The 22,061-nt window shown below is 49.6% G+C and overlaps 1 protein-coding gene across 1 annotated transcript; it reads left to right on the top strand.

Annotated features, from left to right (window-relative positions):
* The first annotated feature begins 6,366 nt into the window (after nucleotides 1-6,366).
* Nucleotides 6,367-21,225, top strand: LOC101999037 (annexin A8). Its single transcript, XM_005348619.2, has 12 exons — nucleotides 6,367-6,447; nucleotides 9,824-9,914; nucleotides 10,932-11,026; nucleotides 12,209-12,322; nucleotides 12,944-13,034; nucleotides 13,811-13,890; nucleotides 14,296-14,355; nucleotides 14,827-14,920; nucleotides 15,777-15,872; nucleotides 17,372-17,430; nucleotides 18,636-18,758; nucleotides 20,356-21,225. The coding sequence occupies exons 1-12, from the start codon at nucleotides 6,427-6,429 to the stop codon at nucleotides 20,413-20,415; spliced, it is 984 nt and encodes a 327-aa protein (XP_005348676.1). The 5' UTR covers nucleotides 6,367-6,426; the 3' UTR covers nucleotides 20,416-21,225.
* Nucleotides 21,226-22,061: the final 836 nt, after the last annotated feature.

Genomic DNA, 22,061 nt, shown 5'->3' with positions numbered 1-22,061 from the left:
CTTAGCCTCTGACTAAGATGATATCTGTAGCTGATACCCACCGGCAAAGGGAAAAATCGTTTTTCTCCAATGGGGTGTCACTATGTGAATTAACACACTTTGGGGCAGGCCAGGCTCCCCGGAGTTACTGGGCAAACGCGAACATGCTCAAACATGTATCATTTTGTTTCGTTTGGCATAGTTTTCATCTTATCGGTCTTTTGCTTGTTTATTTTTAATTCTGTGTGTGTGTGTGTGTGTGTGTGTGTGTGTGTGTTTCCTGGGTTTTTGTTTTGTTTGTTTGAGGAAAGATGGAAAAAGAAACCTGAGGTTGAGTGGATAAGGGGATGAGGAGGATCTGGTAAGAACTGGGGAGGAGAAAACACAGTAAAAATACATTGTGTGAATACCTTCAGTTAAAAAAAAAAAAGAAACATGGGTGTGTGGAGTCAACAGCATCGTTGCTGCATTGGTTTTTCTGAGGTGCCTTGACTGAGCACCTCAGACCAGGACCAAGACAGAGATCTTTCTCTGGAGGCCAAATAGCTCAGCTCAAGCCGCACCCACCGGCTTCCTGTCACATGTCAAACATATGTCCTCATGGTGACTTGGGGCCCAGCCGCTTAGGCCAGGCTGCAAGGTTGTGGAGGAAGGCACATCATCCCTTGGACAGATGAGGGAGAGGTGACCCCGGACTCACCATCCCTATGACAGTTTGGGGAGGTCAAGGACACCAAGGCTAGAAGGCCAAGGTTCAGCTCCGGATCCTGGAATTAACTCAGGAGTCTCAAACTCAGAGGCGTAATTCCTGTGACTAAAATTCCTGCCGCTTTTTACCCTGTTCACTGTGGTCTGAAGGTCTCAGGAAAGGGAACCCAGAGAGCCATGGGCCTGGTGGGACTCTCCAGGCGAGGAGGAGGCCAGGGCTTAGTTAAGAGGCGGACACAGGCTACATTTGTGGCAGCTGTGTCCTGAGGATAGAAGGGACTGAGAATAAACACACTTCTGCCTGGGCAACCTCACATATTCATTCTGTGCCCAGAAGTCCCAGGCGACATTCTGAGATCTGGGGAATGGAGAGGGAGCCGGCGTTAATCCTGTAACTCCAGAAGGTGGCGCTCAGAGCTTACGTTTACCCACTAAACCGCTCTCCAAATTCCACAAAACAACTACAAGACAGACTTTCGTTCCATCTTTTAGCTGGCTTTGTACTACGTTTCTTTTCTTTTCTTTTCTTTTTTTTTTCGAGACAGGGTTTCTCTGTAGCTTTGGAGCCTGTCCTGGCACTTGCTCTGTAGACCAGGCTGGCCTCGAGCTCACAGAGATCCGCTGCCCCTGTCTCCCAAGTGCTGGGATTAAAGGCGTGTGCCACCATTGTTGGAAACACTTTCCCCTTTCTAGAGATATTTCTTTAAAGAGAGAGTCTGGAGGTGCGAGGAGCTGCACACGAGGCATCGCCAAAGCCACATATTTCCCAACCAAACACGCATTTCCAGCTCTGAGCAGAACCACAACTAGGGCCCATCAGCCCTGAGCCCGTCAATCAGCTCCACCCTCTCTATGGAGCTGATAAATTGGAGGTCTGTACCCTACACAAGTGTCCATCAAAGAGCCCTGCCCCTCCCAACATCTTCCATCTCTTTCTGTTCTGGGAAACTTGGGCACTTGGCTCACACACCTTGCATCCCGATGCCAAGTGGCATTCAGAGCCCCTCAACACCCGTGATAGACAACCCATCCGATGTGGTGGTCTGGAACCATTCCTTATGTTATCATCCTCCCCTACCCTCAGCTGGTTCTTGAACCTGGCCCTCTGCTAAACACACAGCTCAGATATGCTCTTATCAGCTCCATGGAACCTTCCATGTGTACATTCTTTAGATACATACTCCCATCCCATAATTGAAGTTTATTTTAGCCCTCAACCACACCTGCAGTTTCTCTCCAGTGCCACCCCTGAGTCAAGCTCATGGCCCACTCTTACTACAACATGCTACGTACGTGTCTCTGACTCCCCCCTCCCCCAACTTCCCCTTCCTCATCTTCTTTTAAAACAGTCTCATTCTAGAGCCTAGGCTGACCTGTAACCCACTACATAGGCCAGGCTACCTCAATCCATGATAACCCTCGTGTTTCTGCTTTCTCAGAGTTGAGCTTACAGGTCTGAGCCACCGCACCTGTCTCTGACTTTTCTCTCTGTGTCCTGTTCAGGTTAGCACTCTGAATCCTGGTGGACGGAGACACCTGTTTGCCCTCTCTGTGCCTGTCCTGGGCTACCGAGGGCTACTAGCGCAAAACAAACACCAGACATGCTTGCCTACCAACCCCTTGCATAGGCTCATGCTCACCAACTTAGCCAAAGCCTCCATGCTGAGCACAACTCACCAATGCAACATTTAGCTAAAAGGAAGAGATAAGAAAATTTGTAAGGAATGTCATAATGGAAAAAAAAAACAAAGCCAAATTATTGAACGATTGTTTAAAGGAATAAGGACAAGCTACGTGTGGTGGCACACACCTTTAATCCTAGCACTCAGGAAGCAGAGGCAGGCAGATCTCTGTGAGTTCCAGGCCGTCCTTGTCTGCATAGTGAGTTTCAGGACAGGGCTATGTAGAGAGACCCTGTCTCAAAAAATAAAACTATAAAAGGACAGGGCTTCTGCCTAAAGGGTTAAAATGCTTCTTGTAAGACATTAGAGTTGGAATCCGCACCTTACAAACTGAAGTTAGGAGGGATAATGCTATCCCAATCCCAACTTCCTAAAACAGAACCAAAACCTCATCCCCTGCCCAGATTTAGCTCCTGCTGTGGACTTCGCAGGAGATCAGTGCTCCAAGTTTGCAGAGAGAAATGAACATTACAGCCCATCACTGCTGATAGAGTTTAGTGGGTTTCAGAAAACTCCCCCTGGAGACACCTTGCACACCCAGCGTACTAGGGCTTCCTGGGAAAATCTTCCTGCAGAAGCGGGTCAAGGAGCAGGGGAGTCCTCTGCATCCAAACAAGGAGAGTCAAGAAACAAAATACAAGAAACCAAGAGGTTAAAATCTAGTGCCAGCCATGTGTTAGTTTCATGTTCAGAGTTTTTCCTGCCTATAGCTATGCATGCGGATTATAGAATTACCAGTTCCAATGAACAGATTTTAAAATGTTTTAAAAAGTGATGAGATGAGAAGTCATGAAAAGAGTGAAGAGAAAAGCCTGGAAAAAGGCAGGTTTTGCAAAGAATAAAAAGCAACGTTTTGAAAGCAAATTCACTTAGAAACTTAACACAGCTAGATGGAGCCGAAAAAGGTTTGATTGCCATGGTGGAGCCCTGGAAACTGGAGGAATTGCGCCTCTGAGGAGCAGATGAGAGACTTGGGTGTGTGGCAGCTCTCCACTCTCAGTGGTCAAAGGTGACAGGGAGATGCCCAAGCAGAACACACAAACCCACAAGCTGGGTGTGCTGCCTCGCTGAGCAAACAGTGGAAAACTCCATAAAGAGGCCTGCTATGATGAGGGGACACAGGCGGTTCAGATCCCAGAAGACTTGGGATGGGCGGATGCTAAAAGACAAACTGAGCAGAGGTGGAAATCTACCATGTTCATGCAGCAAATGCCATTGCTGGGCTTCTTTCTATATGGGGTCTATGTTCTAGGACCACCACGTAGGTGTTTCCTCAGATCTGATAGGCTGGATCACTCATCTCTAACCAACACCAGGGCTGGGCAGCTTCGCTTACACCACATGACTATTAAAACCTCTGCTATTTAACCCTCTTTGGCCTGATCTTCCTTATCTCATTTAAATCACAGTCATACTGATTTTGGCAGGCCATCTAAGCACCTTGAACCAGGCCCTCACAGAAGAACACATTGTATCATGCACTTCCCACCTGTCGGGTGGGACCCGGAAGTACAGCTGGGTGGAACCCTTGCTGCACCTTACTCTGTGTTCTCAGCGTCTAGGATATACTTGCTCAGTCTGTGAGCCTCAGCCGGTCCCAAACCCCACCTGCTGTTTCCTTGGCCACGGCTCAATTTTGATGGCATCAGGCCACGCCCTTCCAAACTACAAGCTCGTGCATGCCTCTCCCTCCTCTGTCTGACGTTTCTGTGGTGACAATGAGCTCGGAGGCACAAGCCGCATCTCTACGCCCACACATGCTCTGACCCCCTGCACGCATGCTCCATCCGTACACAAGCTCTATGCTCAGGCCTCCTTTGACGCCCTCCAAATAGCTAGCCCCGATGACACTGATGACCCAGTGGAAAATCTTTTTTTTTCTGAACTGCCTTTCCCAGCACTTCAGGCCCCAGGCTAAACAGACTTCCTGCCCTGCGCTCAAGCTAAATCCTATGCTTGCCTCTAAGTCAGCGGTTCTCGACCTGTGGGTCACGATCCCTTTGGCAAACCTCTATCTCCAGAAATATTTACATTATGATTCACAACAGCAGCAAAGTTATAGTTATGATGTAGCAACACAATTAATTTTATGGCGAGGGGTCCCAACAGTATGAAGAACTGTACTAAAGGGTCACAGCATTAGGAAGATTGAGAACCACGGCTCTATGCTTTCACCCCTAATGTTCAGGCTACTTATGCTCCTTCTGGGGCTAGAGGTGCACAAGCCGGTACCATGTAGTCAGTTCAGTGTCTAGAATGCAACCAAAAACTGCACTCTGAACTTTGAGACATGGATGACACACAGAGTAGGAGCTGGGGGCCCCGCAGCACTCAGTGGGATTAGGTCTGGGTGCTGAGCACCCCCAGATCCCAGGCAAGTTCCTGCCATTGTTTTCCTGTGTGGTCCTCCCAGAGGGAGGAGACAGAGGGAACAGTGAATTCCTTTGTGAGGACCCTTTCTAGTGCCCTTAATCTCTCAGGTACTGTATGACTCTGATACTCAGTGAGGGAAGAATGTGGGTACACGTTGGGTAGATAAGGGGGTGCTGTATCACTCCAGAGGCACACGGTGACATGAAGCTTAATAGGTGATGCATGGATGGGATGGTTGAGCCCAGATGTCCCTAAAGAGGCTGGCATTTAATCCAAGGACGCTCTACCCATCTCAGTCACCTGTCCTGTCAGACTTTGGCTAGACCCTCTGGTTCAACAAACTCACATGAATGTACCTGGATAGAAGCATCTCAATGCACACAAGCATGAGTACTCCAATATACACCAACCCTAAAAATGCAGGGGAGTCTAAGCTTCCAAGGCCTGGAATGGATCCTCCATCACCCTGTGGTGCAGAGGCAGCTGGGGCCTTCTTCCGTTGGAGGCATTTCACAGCACAGTTGCTCAGTGGCTCTCCGGTTTTCCCGGTAGCTGCCTTCTCAGGGCATAGCTGCCTCCCTCCTCTTTGTTTGCCAGCCCGGGTCTACCCTTACCCACCACAGCATATGCCGCAAGAAGGAGCAGACTGAAGACTCTGTGTGTAGAGCAAAGAGCACTGGAGTCGGGGTGGGAACCTTGATCGCTTCATGGGTCATTCTTAAAAGGCCACTCTGCAAGGTTTTCTTAGATTTGAAGAATCACTACGGGACTGTTTTTGTGACAGCTGAGATCTCTATAGGAGCCTCCCTGGAACTAGGTGGTGCTCCCAGAGGCAGTGACTTCACGCAGACAGGTAGGTAGGATTTAGCTAAGTTAAGGGGTGGGGTAGGGACAGCTGTGCTGAGGAACATTCTAAGAAGAGTAGACAAATCCCCCAGATGAGTATTTTGTTGGGAATAGCCCTTCTCCTTGGCAACTAGCATATCCTAGGCCCCCAGTGGGAGGCAGCAGCCTTCTAGTCTACGAGAGCTGACAGATGGTAACTCCGCTCTCAAAGGACCTGTCATTTGAGCAAATTATCCAGGTGCTTGAGATGTTCCCCTTCTAGCACTTGGAACTTGTACCTGCTTCCTAGGACTGTGACAATGTTTTGAGGGGACAGCACTACTGGGGGGTTGGAGAGGGATTTAGACACAGTGCATCCCAGTGAATGGGGGGGGAGGGGAGGTGACTGTCTTTTTGCCCTTTGCTGAGTTCATTGCAGTTAATTATGTTGAGATGGCAACAAACCAAAGGGGTGCGTGTGGGATTCTGTTCTTCTGTGACTGAGATCTGCCCAACCTAGAAGAAGAAGCAGCCTTTTTGGTTTGTTTGTTTACCAAGTTGCCTTTCAAAGGCTACCTCAGAGTTTCCAAGCTGTGTGGAGGCCACAGCCCAAACATTTGCAGCAAATGATGTGATCCTCAGGGCAGGCCTGGGCAGTGCCTGGGTGGGGCCTGGGAGCCACAGGAGGGGCCCAGAGCCAAACCAAGCCTGAGGTGGCAAGGAGGGAGTGCTGGGTGGGGCCTGGGCCTGTGTACACAACCACACCTACTAGCCAGGGAGTAGCTGTGTCCAGTCACTGAGTAGAGCCCAACTAGTGAATCTTCATCTCCCTGGGAAAAGTGGCTGTGAGGCGAACAGGATGGCCTGGTGGAAAGCCTGGGTGAGTAGGAATAAGATGGGAAGGTGGGTCCTTGTTCTGTGTTGGGTGATGAGCACTCGGTGAGGACAAAATCTGCTAGGCCACGTCCTGGTAAGGAAGCTGGAAAAAAAAATGCCCATGCTTAGAAAAGTTACTACAGGGATGTGAAAAGTAAGACAGTTTAAATAAAATGAAACAAAATGTTTTTTAAAATCTTGAAATGCAAGAGGGAGCTGACGGATAAGAGAGTCTAGAGGGAGGCTTCTGAGGACAAAGGCCACTTAAGAAAGGGCTTCTGTGGATGTGTGCAGGGTGTGCATTTGTTCATGGAGAGACTCCGCGGGGGGAGGGGTGTGCACCTTGCAGAGGTAGCGGTATGTGAAGCTCTGGAGAAAAATTGCCCTGTGTGGTTTGAATGTCCTGGGTGGGTTGGATCTAGATCTGGAGAAGTAGCCAGGATGGAGCATCAAGGGCCTTGAATAACATGCTAAGGTGCTGGAACTCAACTTTTGAACAACAGGGAGCTGATGGTATACTTTAAGCTAGAGAATGCTCTGGGCAAACACATTGCCATTGGATCTCAGCGATGAGCAGTTCCTAACAGTGGGTGCTGGCCCTGGTGGCCTGATGCTTAGGGCAGGTCTAGGGGCCAACCTCCTGGGGACCTGTTCAGAATGATGATAAAGCTGGCACTCTCAGAACCTTCTGCATGGGGACCCTTCTCCAGGCACCTCTCATTCAAGGCCCTTAGAGCCTGACAGCAAGTCTGTAAGGCTGATACCGACGGCTTCAAACACAAGTGAGGAAACTGAGCCTCAGGTGCACTAGACAGGCGCTGAAGTAGCCACACTAGAAAGTATTTAGGTCTGTGCAGCCTGAGTCCAGACTCAGACTCAGTCATCCAGGGATGTTGACCCTTGGGAGAGCCAACTGAGGACAACAAGGCCTCTGTGTCTGGCCGGGCAGCCAGTGAGAACCACATGTCCTCTGAACATGAATCTGGATCGGAGCAGGACTGAAGGGAGTGGAAGAGTGGCCAGAGGAGCCTGTCTTCAGAACAGGTTCCCCTTGGGGTCCCCTTGAAGAGGCAGCCTGTGATAGATCAGGCAAAAGTCTGGCAGCTCCCGCATGCCCATGACAGAATGTGTTCCAGACACAGCATCCAGGACTGCCTGAATTACCTTTTGTCTGGTAACTTATCTGTCTGAACCCACTGGCCTCAGAGTAGCCCCTTCAGGAGCCTGAGACCGACCTACAGGGGCTGGGATAGATGCCTCCAGATCCCCACTCCAGGCAGGAGCCACCTGATCTTTGGTCCCCAGAACACTGCCCTCTATCAAAAAAAAAACAAAACTTCTCAGTGTGGTGATACCCCAGCCAGCCCTGAAGCTGCTGACAAATGCTGGTCACTGAATGGTATGGAGACACCCCTTAATCAATAGGTCTCTGAGAGCAGGGAGCAAAACTAAGAAGTGAGAACTTAAAGGCTCCCCACCCCCACACTCCCAGAAGACTGGCGTGCCTTTGGGTGAGGCTCTCTCCAGTGAAACACTCCAAGAAAACCAGTGTCTGGGGAAGAGTGAATCATCCGTACAGTGGGGGAGGCAGACAGAGCTCGGATTCTGAGTCAGGCTGTGGGTGAAATGCCAGCAGCGCCATTTACTAGCTATGCGACCAAGCCCTGCCTCCTGGAGCATTAACACCTAATATGACTCCGGGGGGAGAGGGGCTGAGCATCCTGTCCAGTGCACTCTGCAGAGGGGACACTCACCTGGCTTCTAGTAGCAGCACGTGACCTCACAGCAAGAACTTTGCATTTGTAGACAGTGGAGGCAGCATCTGAAAGACCACCCAGGGCCTGGCTCACCCCAGGAATTACTTCTAACAGTTCCTGTTATAAAACATGATCCAGTAGATGGGACATAAAGATCTATTTCTGGGCCTGTGAAAAATCAAGCAAAGGACACAGAAAGGTGTCTTGCTTCTTACTCAAAAGAAGAACCCTTAAGTATATACCATCCGTGGGGACCTGTTCTGCATTTTCAGGATCTAACGTGAGGCCTGGGTAGAAGGTTGGGTAAATGAATCAATGCAGGGAACAAAGGGAAGATAGGTGGAGGATGCTTGAAAGGAAACAAAAAAGGGGAAGAAAAGGGGAAGAGGAAGAAAAGGAGAGGGGAGTGGAAAGAAAGAGGAAGGAAGTGCAGAGGAAGAAGAAGGGCGGGCAGATGGCGTAAGGGTTGTCTAGCTGGGGTAGAGAATTAGTTAACAGCTGGGAGGGTGCGCGAGTAGAAACACAGATGGGTGGGTGGGGACAATGAGCCAAACAGCGAATGACCAGAACGCATTTGACTAAACTTCATGAAGGACTTGGGTCTCCCTCATTCAATTCCTTCCATTCTTTCCGTTCCTTCCCCTCAAACACACACTTTAGAAGAGTCATCCATAGTAAGCCTCTGATTAGTTATGCAGAACACACAGAGAAGTGGCCCTAGTACACGCCCTGGATTGGAGGTTTGTAAGACAAGGCTCTGCATACTTTGGTTTTCAAGTCTATGCCACAAGCTAAGGACATCCTGCAGTTCTTTCTGAACACAACGCTCTGCCCCATATGATGCTGTGGCCTTGAAAAGGAGCTGAGCCTGGGAGAGATGCTCAGCTTGGCTCCTGGCCTTCTGAAATCCCCACACCTCATCACAGGAAAGGCCAAGACAGGCTTAGACCCTTCTCTGCAAAGCGAGACCTGTGTCCAGCTCCCCATTTCCTAGGCAGCCTTTGAGAAGTCATTCCTTATGAATTCATTTCCTCCCATCCTCTTGTATACGGGACTTGAAAGAAGTATGTGTGACCAGTCTGCTACGTTCTCTCAGTCAACAGGTGCTTTTTGCTTTGTTTTGGATTTATAGGTGTGTGTGTGTGTGTGTGTGTGTTTGTGTGTGTGTGTGTGGATAGATAGGTAGATAGATAGAAGATAGATAGATAGATAGATAGATAGATAGATAGATAGATAGATAGATAGATAGATAGATAGATAACTTATTTTTATTTTGTGTTCATTGGTGCCTTGCTTTGTACATGTCTGTATGAGGATATCAGAACCCCTGAAACTGGACTTATAGACAGTTTCAGGGCTGCCATGTGGGTGCTGGGAATCAAATCAGGGTTCTCTGGAAGAACAGCCAATGCTCTTAACCCCTGAGTCACCTCTGCAGCCCCGAGGTGGTTTCTTTTTACAAGCTCTGGTCTCAGCCACACCCACCTGTTAGCTAAGGGGCCGGAGAGGTCAGTCGCTCCATTGGTCTCAATGCCCAGGGGAGATCCTTAGCCTAACGGGCTACACGACCAGGCCCCCATGCCATTCTACTTCTCATGATGTGCATCCCTGGCTGTCTTGCAGATTGAACAGGAGGGTGTCACCGTGAAGGGCAGTTCTCACTTCAACCCAGACCCTGATGCAGAGACCCTCTACAAAGCCATGAAGGGGATTGGTGAGTACCAACCACGGTCTGGTGACTGGGGCCCCACATGCTCACATCCCCAGGAAGGAGATACCAGGGACAGTCAGACATCAAAGCTGTACCCATTTAATTCTGAGTGATTCCTAGGGAATCACACCAGCTGAGGTGGGTGACTGTTCGTTCCCAAGGGACAATGACAGGGGAGACTGTCAGTCTGAGATTTCTCACTAGGAAAATGGCTGCAAGAACTGTGGGCCCACTGTGTCACTGTGGACTCAGAAGATGGATTGACATAGGGCCTGCTTTAGGCATGGGGATGGAAGTTTAGAGGCTGCACCAGGGGTACCAGCCATGTGGATTCTGCAGCTTGTCTCCTGCCCCATGTTGGTTGACCAGATCCACCTGCTTCTGTCCCATGTTGACTGACCAGATGGTCAACTGCTTCTGGTACCACCCTCGCATGACTGAGTGGGAAAGGACTGGCTTAAGATAGGACTTGGTCTCACTCCAGATGGGAGTCACCCATTGGCTGGTTCCGCCTAGTGAGCTGGGGCACTAAAGAGAACACCCATTCCCAGAGGTGTCTATACTGAATTCTCCTACCTATTGCTATCTATAAGATCTTTATTGTTGGCCCCGCTCCCCACCTGAGCAAGTGGAGGCTTCAGGAGATGAGCCTACTTGTCCATGATCTACAGGACAGGCTCTCAGACACAGTGGTCTGGACCTTCCTCTAATGTGACCACCAAAAGGAAAGAGATTAAGAATATCTCACTTGGCCACCCTTCAAAAGTCCAAGCCCATAGTCCTTGGGTTCTATACTATACGTCAAGCCCGAGCCACACCCCAACACTGTGTAACTTGGAGGTGGAGAACAAAGAAATGAGATAGCTGGCTGTCTTGTTTACGCCATGGAAATTGAGCATTTGTGGCATTCAGGTAGTATGGCCCAGTTGCCCAGCCAGCAAGCATTTCCCCTCTCCCCTCCCCAGTCGTCTCTGATGCCCCCAGAGGTTGAGGGGATTCTCATACTGTACACCCCTGCAGGAACCAATGAACAGGCCATCATAGACGTGCTCACCAAGAGAAGCAATGTGCAGAGGCAGCAGATTGCCAAGTCCTTCAAGGCTCAATTTGGCAAGGTAAGCAGGGTGCATACTGAAGATCAAGCATCTCCTCCAGAGATGGGCACATATTCATAGGGGACAATGCAGTAAAATGATCCTTCCATCCATCTGTAGTCATTTCTCTGGCCATTCTGTTGTGTCTGGTAGGCTCATTTATAACTCCAGGCACAGTCTGGCATTGGTCTTGCACGGTGGAGCCCCACTTCTTCCCCGTTCTCTCTCGCTGCAGTCCTCAGTTGTCCCTCAGGATCCAGCCTCAGCTCTCTTCAGCTTTGTCCCCCACTACCTGAACGTCTTCCATGCTCCCTGGCAGTGTATGCCTGGCCCTCCTCCCCTCCACAGCACAGACATGCTTCCCATGGTCACTCGCGTGTCCCTCATCTCTCCTGCCACCGGGGATCTAGCAGCTCTTAGCACAGAGCCAGGAATTTGAAGGTACACATTGAATACCACAGGTCTGTGTCTAGACATGGGTGCCTGGAGAACCTCCCTCTGCTCACAGATTTAACACAAAAACACCAGTGATGAGGTGCAGGCCTCCCCAGGGGAAACTACATATTTGCAACTCCTTCTCCTTACTGTTTCAAGCTTGTCCTCTGTGTTCAACATCAGAGAGGCAGAGTAACTTCCAAAGTTACTTCCAGAGCCTGTAAGTGACAGTGGCAAGGATCAGGGGTGTGGTGCTTTGTGGCTTCTTGTAGACACATGTGCCCTTAGAAAGAGACAGGCGTGAGATGGAATCTTGGAATCTTCTCTCCCTTCCTCCCTCTTTCTCTCATTGTTTTTTTTTTTCCTTCCCTCATTGAATCATTTAATTTTGTTAAGCATGGTGCTGCCACACCCAGGTCTTGCGATGGCAATTCTATTTTCTGGAGTTTAGAATGTGCCCAGAATTTAATTGTTCCCAGAGCTGTCACACATGCCCGTCACCCCATAAGCAATGGTATGAAGCACAAATTCCATTGTCTGTATTTAACAGGCACTAAGCAATGGTATGAAGAACAAGTTCTGTTGTCCCTATTCAACAGGCACAGATGCTGTTGCTTAGAGAAGCTCAGGACCTGGCCCAGGAGATCACACCAGCATGACAACTCTGTCATGTGGAGAGGAAGAGTCTCCAGGCCAGGTCCCGCCTGCTCTGTGACTCCAGTGGGCTTGTAGGACACATCATCTCACCTTCCCTTTTGCTTGCCCTAGGACCTCACCGAGACCTTAAAGTCGGAGCTGAGTGGCAAATTTGAGAGACTCATCGTGGCCCTCATGTACCCGCCATACAGATACGAGGCCAAGGAACTGCATGACGCCATGAAGGTACTCCACTTTGCCATACGTTAGAATGGCCGCCTGGTCCCCCAACTTAATTAATGAGCTTGCAGCCTGCTCAAACAGTCACCCCACAGTGTGGCTGGCCAGTCATAGTGAAGACCCAATCAGGACTTCTTAGAATAGGGACCAGAAGGAATGCAAGGGACTCAGAAACCCATCTCTACGGTCCAAGCACCGACCTTTGGCCATCTTTCTCTCCTCACCATTCCTATTACTCTCATAGATGAGGTGGCGTTGGAGACCCAGAAACCACAATCCTTCCCACTGGAAGGATACCTTTGTGATCTATGCCAGGCATTTTAGCTGTGTTCTCTAATCCCTCCTTCAGGGTAGGGTTGCTTCATTCTCCTCATTGACAGATGAGTATACATAAGGATGGGCAGGTGGAGCCACCTGTGTGAGACCACCCAGCTAAAGAAGGAGAGCAGAGATAATTTGCCCCGATAGCTGTCACAAGAAACAAAGGTGGGGATTCAATACCACCCCTCTAACAGAGGCCCCAGCAGAGGAGGGCAGAGAGGTGGCCATGGCTTCTGAGAAGACAGTGCAGGCATAGCAGGAGACCAGGGGCAGAACACTCCAGAACATAGAGGCTTATCTCCCCAGGGCTTAGGAACTAAAGAAGGGGTCATCATTGAGATCCTGGCTTCTCGGACCAAGAACCAGCTGAAAGAGATAATGAAGGCCTATGAGGAAGGTAAGGGGGTGGCCAAGACGGCGGGGTGGAAACCTGGGAATGGCTGAAGTGTTAGCAGCCTGAGAGGGAATGAGAGTCGGGAAGCTCCCAAGGGAACTATGCCAAATTGGAAAGGACCCTTTGGAGGTCTTTTCATACCAGTCCCAGTACCTATATATGCCAAATCCTGTGCCCAACTGTGGTTGAGCATGGGGAGAGAGATGTGTGCCAACTGAGCTCATGTCCCTTAATGCTGTGACAGACAGTACTGCGGTACAGAGGCAGCAGTGGATGGGAGAATGCTTACCGGATGCGCATGGGCTAAGCCAGAACACTAGAGAGGGCCATCTGCTAGGGCCACACTGTGTTAGGGGAGCCACACTGTGTTAGGGGAGCCCCACTGGCCAGCTCTCCCATATAGTACATAGTTTGCCAAACTAGCAAAGGCCAGCCAGCCCTCCATGTTTACAACCAGCCAAGGTAGCCTGAAGGTTTTGGCTTCGCTGAACTTGGCAACAGAATGGCCTCCACCTTGCAGGTCTTGGTCTGGTTCTCTGGCCTGGTCTGTGTCTCCCTTTATCTTGGTTGCTCATTTATGTCACTTTGGGGTTTGAATGATTACCTAGATCGGTCTCCATCTCTAGGACATCTAACTGTTATATGTACACCTTCTATGCCAAGAACTTGTCCTCCCATGCCCATGGGAAGAAGAGGCGGGAAGTAGGTATAAAGGAGGAAGTACGTTGCAGGCCCTGGGTCACTCACTGTCCATGCCTTCTGGTTATCTTCTCCTGCAGACTACGGGACTAACCTGGAAGAAGACATCCAAGCAGACACAAGTGGCTATCTGGAGCGGATTCTAGTGTGCCTCCTTCAGGTATCACAAACAGGCTCCAGGAATCTGTGGCTGGCTTAGGCCCTAGCAGCAACTCTTGAGCAATGCCTTTGAGTGGCATCTGGGATATGGGGAACCTGGGTGGTCTGAGGACAGTACCTATGCCTCAGCATGATAAAGGGGTCCTAACTGCAGACCCCTCTTCCCTCAACCTTTCTGTGGCTCCGTGCCAGGCTCTGCCTAGCTTAGCTCCCTGAATCCACCATTGCAATCTGCTCATATCAGACAAACGCCAAAAATGAGACTTGGTGAGGACAGCTGGCCTGCAGGTCTCATGGTCTCTAGAAGCAGCAGCCCTTACCTACCTGCCCTCTGAGCCCCACAGTCCCCTCGGCCATGGGTTCTGATTGCTGACCTGCCTTACAGAGCCATTTCCTCTGATCCTAGGGCAGCAGAGACGACGTGAGCGGCTTTGTGGACCCAGGACTGGCCCTCCAAGATGCACAGGTGATACTGTGCCCTGGTCTTACCAGCTGAACTCTGAGTTTCGTGATCTCCTTTGCCAAGGGGAGTCTTCTTTAGTATAGACCCTACCCTACAGCCTCCACCTTGTGGTGACAAAGGAGGAAAGAAAGGTCTCTGGAAAGCTCCAGAAGAAGAAAAAGCTGGAGAACCTGGGGAAGGAAAGTACTAAGGCTCTCCTGGCAGAGACGGCCTCTCTCAGAGCCCAGAGCTCATTCATACACAGATCTCTGTTTATCTGTCTCTTGTTGTTCAGTGTTCCCAGAGCAACAGGGAAGGAGCATTTCCTAAAGTAGCTTCTGGCCCTAGATAGAGAAGACCCTTGAGCCAATGTTGTTGGTGGAACAGGAGTCCAGGACAGTGAGCCATCATATTGGACTGTCCAAGTGAAATGGAGGCTGACTTCAGATCTGGGGCCCCGGAGTCCTCTCTCACCTCCTTGTTTCCCAACCCTAGGATCTGTATGCAGCGGGTGAGAAGATTCACGGAACTGATGAGATGAAATTCATCACCATCCTGTGTACACGCAGTGCCACTCACCTGATGCGAGGTACGGGGCAGAGGGGGGAAACACGGGCTGCATGGTCAGGGTCCATCCTCGATGGGTTCGCACATTTCGGGGTAAGGGCATGTGGATTAGAAAAATTAGGTTGGAGGAACAAAGATATGAAAGACACACAGAGACAAGGGATAGCACCAGGAGGCCAACTCAGTAAATGCTGAAACTGAATCCTGAATCTTCCCACGTTTATTTTCCATATGTTTTATTTTATATACCCCAATCCAAAAGGGGGGGGGGAAGAAGACCAAAGACCACTTTAACGTGACACAAAGGACAACCAGAACAATTGCTTGCTTCAGTACTTGAGATATCAAGTCACTGTTTCCTGAGTTAAGCATTAGATTTTTTTGGGCAGGATATGCAGTGACTATACCCTAGAGCAAGTATCCTGTAGGCAGCCACTCCCTGGGTCAAACCTTCTGTTTTGAAATGAAGGGGCAGGAATAGGCTTGAGTTCTCTGACCTTTGGTCAAGATGGAGCAGATCCACCTCCGTGGGCTGTCTTAATCTGAAACACCAAATAACCACTCCCTAGATCAGGATATCTCGTTTGTAACTACACCTGTCATTAACAACTTTGAAAGAGTAAAATAAGTTCAAACTCTCTGCCCTAGTCAAGGTGGAACAGGACTCACGTCTGTGGGCCCTGGCAGTATGTGGTGCCCTAGCCACACATCCTCTCCCTTTGTAGGAAGATCTGATGTATAGTCATACGTGGCTTAGATTTGGGAAGAGAGGCATGGAGACCTGAACTCCTTCCCCTGTGCCAAGAGGGAGGCAAAGATGGCACACGATGTGCAGCGTGTAATCTATGTGTTTCTTGAGTAAATTCTTCTCTCCATAGTGTTCGAGGAATACGAAAAAATTGCCAATAAGAGCATTGAGGATAGCATCAAGAGCGAGACCCATGGTTCCCTGGAGGAGGCCATGCTCACTGTGGGTAAGAAGGGGCGTGGCTTCCACAGACCATGAAGGTGAAAGCAAAGGTTGGGATCTCTATAGTCAAAGGTCATACCTCACACCCAATGCTCTTAACCTATACCCTTTAGGTCAGGTCCCTGGGTTTATAGCACCCAAGAGTCTCAGTGTGGCCTGGTGAGATCTATTCCCTATGTTATCTATACAGTGCCCCATGTTGCATGAGAGAGAGAGAGAGAATACACATAAGTGTTACCACAGTAACTCCAGGACCAGGGCCCAGGCCTGCCCACAGATACTGCTTAATGAGCATCCTACTTCTGTTCCTGTACCCTGCTCAAAGCCACCTTTCTGGGTCTAATTGAAGTTTCAAGTCATTACCTTCGTCGCTAACTGAAGAAATCAGGGTGTGTGTGATTTGAGGCCCAGCCACGAGAAACCCTAAAACCTTTGCCTGCCAGAGGACTGAGTCAGCTTACCATAACCTGCTCATAGCACATCTTGGGCCTAAAGCTGAAGTCATATGGAATGAGTCACAGTAGAAAATAGTCCTGAGCCAGGCAGAGAACCACCCCTGTACCACCTCACATAAGGGACCCGAGATGGGGATTCCCAGGCTAGGCACTCTTTCCAGGACAGTGTGGATGACTGTGGTAAAGTGTATTTGGTTTATCCTGTGTTGCAAGAGCGAGTCACACCCTCTGACGTCACCTAGAATTCTACCCATGGACCCTACATAACAATGCCTCCTCAACAGCAAAGGTGTGCAGGACCACGCTGTGACAGGCAGTTCCTGCTCGTTTTTTCTTAAAGCCTTAGTTAATCAACCTCAGGTCACAGATGCGTCAGAAGGTTGAACAACAAAGTCATACAGAATCAGGACAGAGTTTACACACATTACTATTCCCCATGCAACCCACACTCTCCCAGCCTTGGGTTAAAACACCATCTCCCAATAGAAGATGCCACGGTCCATGGAAGATATTTCTATGGAAAAGAAAAATTAAGGTCCATGTTCCAAGCCAAGGAATCATGGTGCCTTAGTCCTTAAAGCCAAGCTTCTTTTGTTACATGAAAATACAAAATCTGAGGTTTCCACTCACAAGGGACTCTGAGACGTGTAGCCACCATTCTGTGGCAACCTGTGTGGAACCATGTTGTCAATCAAATTCTTAATGGAGGGGCTTCCTGAGTGTGACAGCTTAGAGGTGTCCTCCTGAAGACCCGAGGTGGTGACGCCAGACGAGCCCCACAGGTGCCCACTTTATTCACATCTCACCTTTGACCTGGCTGCTCTGGGCTCTTGGAGCTCTGCCCACTGCCCGAGGCTCTGCTCCTTGCCTCATTCTCTCTGCCTGACACAAAGCCTCCATTTTGAAGCTAGGTGGCACACAAAGAAACATGTTAGCCTCTACACAACAGTAACCCTTAACACCCACAGGAACACGTAAACAAACGCAAGTGTGTGCAACACGGCCCACACCCTCCTCTTGTTGTTAATACAGTTTTTCTGTTTGCCAGTGAGATGCACTCGGAACCTCCACAGCTACTTTGCTGAGAGACTCCACTACGCCATGAAGGTAACCGTCCTGGCTGCCGCCTCCTTCACAATGAGTCACCCCGACAGAATGCTGGATGCACAGCCACGGAGCTCAGAGCCACTGCTGCCTGAACTCTGGGGTCCCTTTGTTCTAATCTCTCATATGTCAGAAAGGTTTACATTCCCAGAGGGCAAACTAGGGAAGGGAAGTCACAGCTCCAGAAGGGACATTTGAGCAGGTGCATTGACAGATGTTTGGTGAAGGCTCACTGAATGTTGACACACAATTGCCAGCTGAAATGTTGTGAAGCTAAGGCTGGATCAAGGTCACATGACTGCTAAGGGGGAGAGTCGTGCATCAGTCTTGAACCCATTGGGTCGGGCTTTTCATTGCACTATCCCTCCTTTCTGAGAACACATTTGTTGTTGCAGGCCGTAACACCCTTGACACAGACAGACTGTAGGGACATTCCCACATCAAGCGTGTCAGTTTTCCTCCCCGAGACCAGGTGCTAGCTTCAGAGTTCCCATTGTTTACAAGGCTGCCCTGGCTACAGAAGTGGACATGTTGCTCTTTACAAGTAGAGTTGCTGGGATCCGGAACTAAACTGGAAGAGAGACATTTAAAGCAGTCATCAGTGACTAACATCAGTGCCCAACCTCTCCATTACATAACTCTGGCACCACCTAAAGTGAGAGCCAAACCAGCACCCCAAGCCCTCCGGACACACTGTCCCATGAAGGAGAAAGTGTGCTGTTTCCTTGGTCATGAAGCTCCATCTGACCCGGGACTCGTCAGGGATGAGAGAGAGCCAGAAGGTCCTGCTGTGGAATGGCCAGTTGAGTAACATTGGCAGTGATGCCGCTCAAACAGAAAACCTTCCTGGAGCGGTGAGGGTTTGGGGTATAGAACCTGATGTGGCAAAGCAAATCATACGGCAACCTGAAGTACTGGGCTTCTACTAAGGAAAGGTGCAGCCCCTGAGTGAGGGGACTGAGAAAGACAGCTCCATTGTTGTGGGCTGTAAAGGAGCCCAGAGCACTTGCCCAGCATGCACAAGTCCTCAGGTTCTGTCCCCAACACTACCAAGGAAAAGAATTTGGGGAAAAAAAAACTGTATTAGCAAAGCCCCCCTCTTGGTGTTCTCCCCACTGGTGCAGAGCCCCCCCCCCAGGTCTGTCTATCATTACAGAGGTAGATAGGAAAGGTGAGACGTGATGGCTGATTGGCACTGTCTTCTCCAGGGAGCAGGGACACGTGATGGGACACTGATAAGGAACATTGTCTCAAGGAGTGAGATCGATCTAAACCTTATCAAGGGTCAGTTCCAGAAGATGTATGGCAAGACTCTGAGCAGCATGATCATGGTAAGACACAGGCCCCGCCCTTCACCGCCAGCCTGTGACACAAACATTCCTGGGACACAGATGTCATAGGTGGCCATCCCTTCTAACATTCATCTCACGCTTGTACTGCTTATCATGTGGCACATGTGGGGACCAGGAAGGAGGAAGTGTAACTATGGGGAGCTTGTGGAGCTCAGAGGCTGCTCTTATCCCAGAGAGTGCCTATGTGTCTGAGGTGCAGGATATGCTGAAGCCTTGAGAAGGAACGGTTTCTGAAGGGGCAATGGGACTAAGAAGTTTCGTAGAAATGGGGATTCCCTCTCGATCCAGATCTAAGGAGTCCTAGCAGGGAACTCAGGCTCCAGTGATTACCCACCTACATTCCAATTAGTGAAGGTCCCAGGGTGTTAAGTGCAGAGGGCTGTTACCGTGTTATGACTGAGGCCAACAGCCGTCTGGAAACTGGTGCAAATTGAGACCAGAAGTCAAATCATGGCAAGCATGTCCCAGAGTCTTCCTTAGCTACTCAGTCAAGCGCTAGTTCTCTTAGCAGGACATATTGCTGACTACATTTGAGAAACAACTCGTAGTTTACAATATAACTGGTATTTGTTGGTTCAGACAACCTAGGACCAAAATCATTCAGGAAAAGACGCATCTGTACTAAACACAAACATACTTTTTTTTCTTGTCATTATTTCCTGAACGATATGGCATGACTATTTGCATAGTATTCCCATTGTGTTTGATATTATAAATAATCTAGAGATTGTTTAAAGTATAAAAAGATGTATGTAATTTATACCCAAGGCCAGTGGCATTCCCTACTAGGGATTTGAGCGTATACACTTTGATATCTGTGGAGTCCTGGAACTATTCTTCCATGGATACTGAGGGCAACTGAGGTTTCAGACAGGATGGCATCAGGGAGGCAGGCAGGCAGACAGGGGAGTTGCAATTGTTATTTGCTGTGGTTTAGACTTTGCAACCAACGTGTCAGGTGACAGGAGACTAAGAACAGGCCAGCCTGTGCTGCTGCTAGGTCACCCACAAGGCGCATCTCATCCCAAATGGTGTTTTATGGATGAGAGTGCAGGTACCACAGATGTGAAAGGAGAGTCTGTGTATTCTAACAGAACCATGGTTCCTACAGAACCGAAACCCAAGCTTTCTCTACCCCATGCTATGAGCTCAGATGTGACTCTGGGCTCCCTGCTTTCCGCCATGGCAGGAGTTGAATGCACATGGATCATGCTGAATAAGCGAATAGCTCTGTGCCTCTGGAACCCGAGAGAAACATGAGGAAGAACCCCGGGGCAGTTGACTGTATGAGGAAACCGCCCACAGGCCTTCCTTGTCTGAGAGCTTTGGAGCGGCTCTGTCTCTGTGACTTATTTTCCACAAGCACCCCCATTTAGCCAGACAGAGAATTAAAAGGAGAATCAGCGGAACAGTGTGAAATGAGGAAGAAAGAGGGATGGTGTTACATAGAACTGTGGCATAGAAACCCTTGAAGGGACTGGCCATGCCCAAGGAGCCCAACTCTTAGTCATGGTAACAGAAGACCAAGGCCAACATCACAAACACCCTTCTAACTCACCTGTGCCTCTTCCTCCAGAATGACACCAGTGGCGACTACAAGAATGCCCTGCTGAACCTTGTGGGCAGTGACCCCTGAAGACATCAAAAGAGCAAGAAGAGTGAGCCGTAGGCCCAGCTGCTTCAGCCCTGACCCTGGGTGGGGTGGGGAAACACCCTACCCAGCCTGTAGTCTCTGTCCCGCAGTTTCCAGTGCTTTTCACCCAATGCTCCTGACCCACAAGGTGAGCCCAGCCTGGGTTCCATCCTTCCACCTCTCCCCTGGGTCATCTCTAGGTATTGCAAAGCCCACCCTAGCCATACATCTGACCAAACAGAAATGTCAGCAGGAAGGAACCAGCAGGAGCCTGCGGGTCATTCCTTCCTCCTACAAAAGCTCCTGGGTGCAGGTTACACAGATGCCTGGGCTCTGATCCATTTGCTGAATCAGGGTCTTTGAGAAGCCAACAAACATGGATTTCCAGCAGGTGTCTCAGCGGCTGAGCTTCTTCATCAGGCAGCCAGTGGGAGTACCGGAGAGTAACACAGCCAGGGAAACTGAGAAAGACCCGCGTCTCTGGCATTTGGGTGTCTGTAACACTTATTTACCAGAATTGTTGGGTTGCAGGTGGATGAAAATTCTTACACCATCCTAATAACAATAATTAGAGTAGACAATAAACCAGTCCTGACCCAAGTCCACTGTGGCCTGGGAGACTTAGGCTTGTCCAGGTGTTGACCAAATCAGCCACTCGTTCCCTCCTTGGCAAAGCTTGCAGAGCAGGAAGGCCCCCAACCCTGAGCATGAACCCTGTCCTCCTCCTGTGGTCCCTAAGCCTGAAGAAGCTGAGAAAACTCTTCCTAATATTCATTGAGCTTTCAGAATCATAAATATTTGTACTTTCAAAAAGTCTGTGTCTTTGTAGCAGGTTTCTGTGCATGCCCTGGGGTGAGAGTGTGCTTGCGTCCTTGGGGAGACCAGAGGTCAGCATCAAGTTGTCTTCTTCAATTTCTTCTCCACCTTCATTTCTTGTTGTTTCATTTCTTGAGACAGGGTTTTCTTGTGTAGTCTGGCTGTCCTAGAACTAGCTCTGCAGACCAGGCTGGCCTCAGACTCAGAGATTTGCCTGCTGGGATTAAAGGTGTGGGCCACCCTGCCTGGCTCTCCACCTCATTTTTGAGACAGTGAACCTGGAGCTCACTATGTCCACTAAGCTTACTGATAGGTGGGCTCCTGGGGTCTGCCTGTCCCCACTCCCAACGATGAGGTTACAGACATGGAAGCCATGCCCAGCCTTTATATGTGTGTTGGGGATCCTAACTCAAGTCTTTGTGCTCACACAGTGAGCACTTTCTTCCTTGACCCATTGGCCCAGCTCATCGATGGATGCTTAGCAAGGATCAGAGTAAGAAGCAGAGTTTTAGGGGAGAACCTGTGGATGTTTCCCTAAGGGGATGCTTGGAGTGACATGTGTCCAACATTGCTCTGGGGACAGAACTTCTAAAGGATGATAGTTTGCTTTCCCTTCCTAGTTTGTGACCAAAACACCAATATCTCAGAGCTAAACAGGGCATTAAAGTTAGCTGGTCCTATTCCAACCTGAAGGTTTTTTGTATTCTATGGCATTCACACATCCAGGGTCATCCTTGCTGAACTTGGTATACATAGGGTATACTTGACAGCATCCAAAGATGGTAACTTACTGGTTTCTTGGGTGGTCCTGTCTTTTTCCTGTTAGTGCCTGT

The sequence above is a fragment of the Microtus ochrogaster genome, chromosome 6 (assembly GCF_000317375.1).
Source record: "Microtus ochrogaster isolate Prairie Vole_2 chromosome 6, MicOch1.0, whole genome shotgun sequence".
NCBI lineage: Eukaryota > Metazoa > Chordata > Mammalia > Rodentia > Cricetidae > Microtus > Microtus ochrogaster.
Note: the sequence above shows the minus strand (reverse complement) of the source record. Positions and strands in the feature narration are given on the sequence as shown.

Coding starts and splice junctions, on each gene's coding strand:
- LOC101999037 (XM_005348619.2), top strand. CDS start 6,427: ATGGCCTGGTGGAAAGCCTGG. Junction 13,891..14,295: donor TTCTAGTGTGCCTCCTTCAG/GTATCACAAACA, acceptor CTCTGATCCTAG/GGCAGCAGAGACGACGTGAG. Junction 17,431..18,635: donor GACTCCACTACGCCATGAAG/GTAACCGTCCTG, acceptor TGTCTTCTCCAG/GGAGCAGGGACACGTGATGG.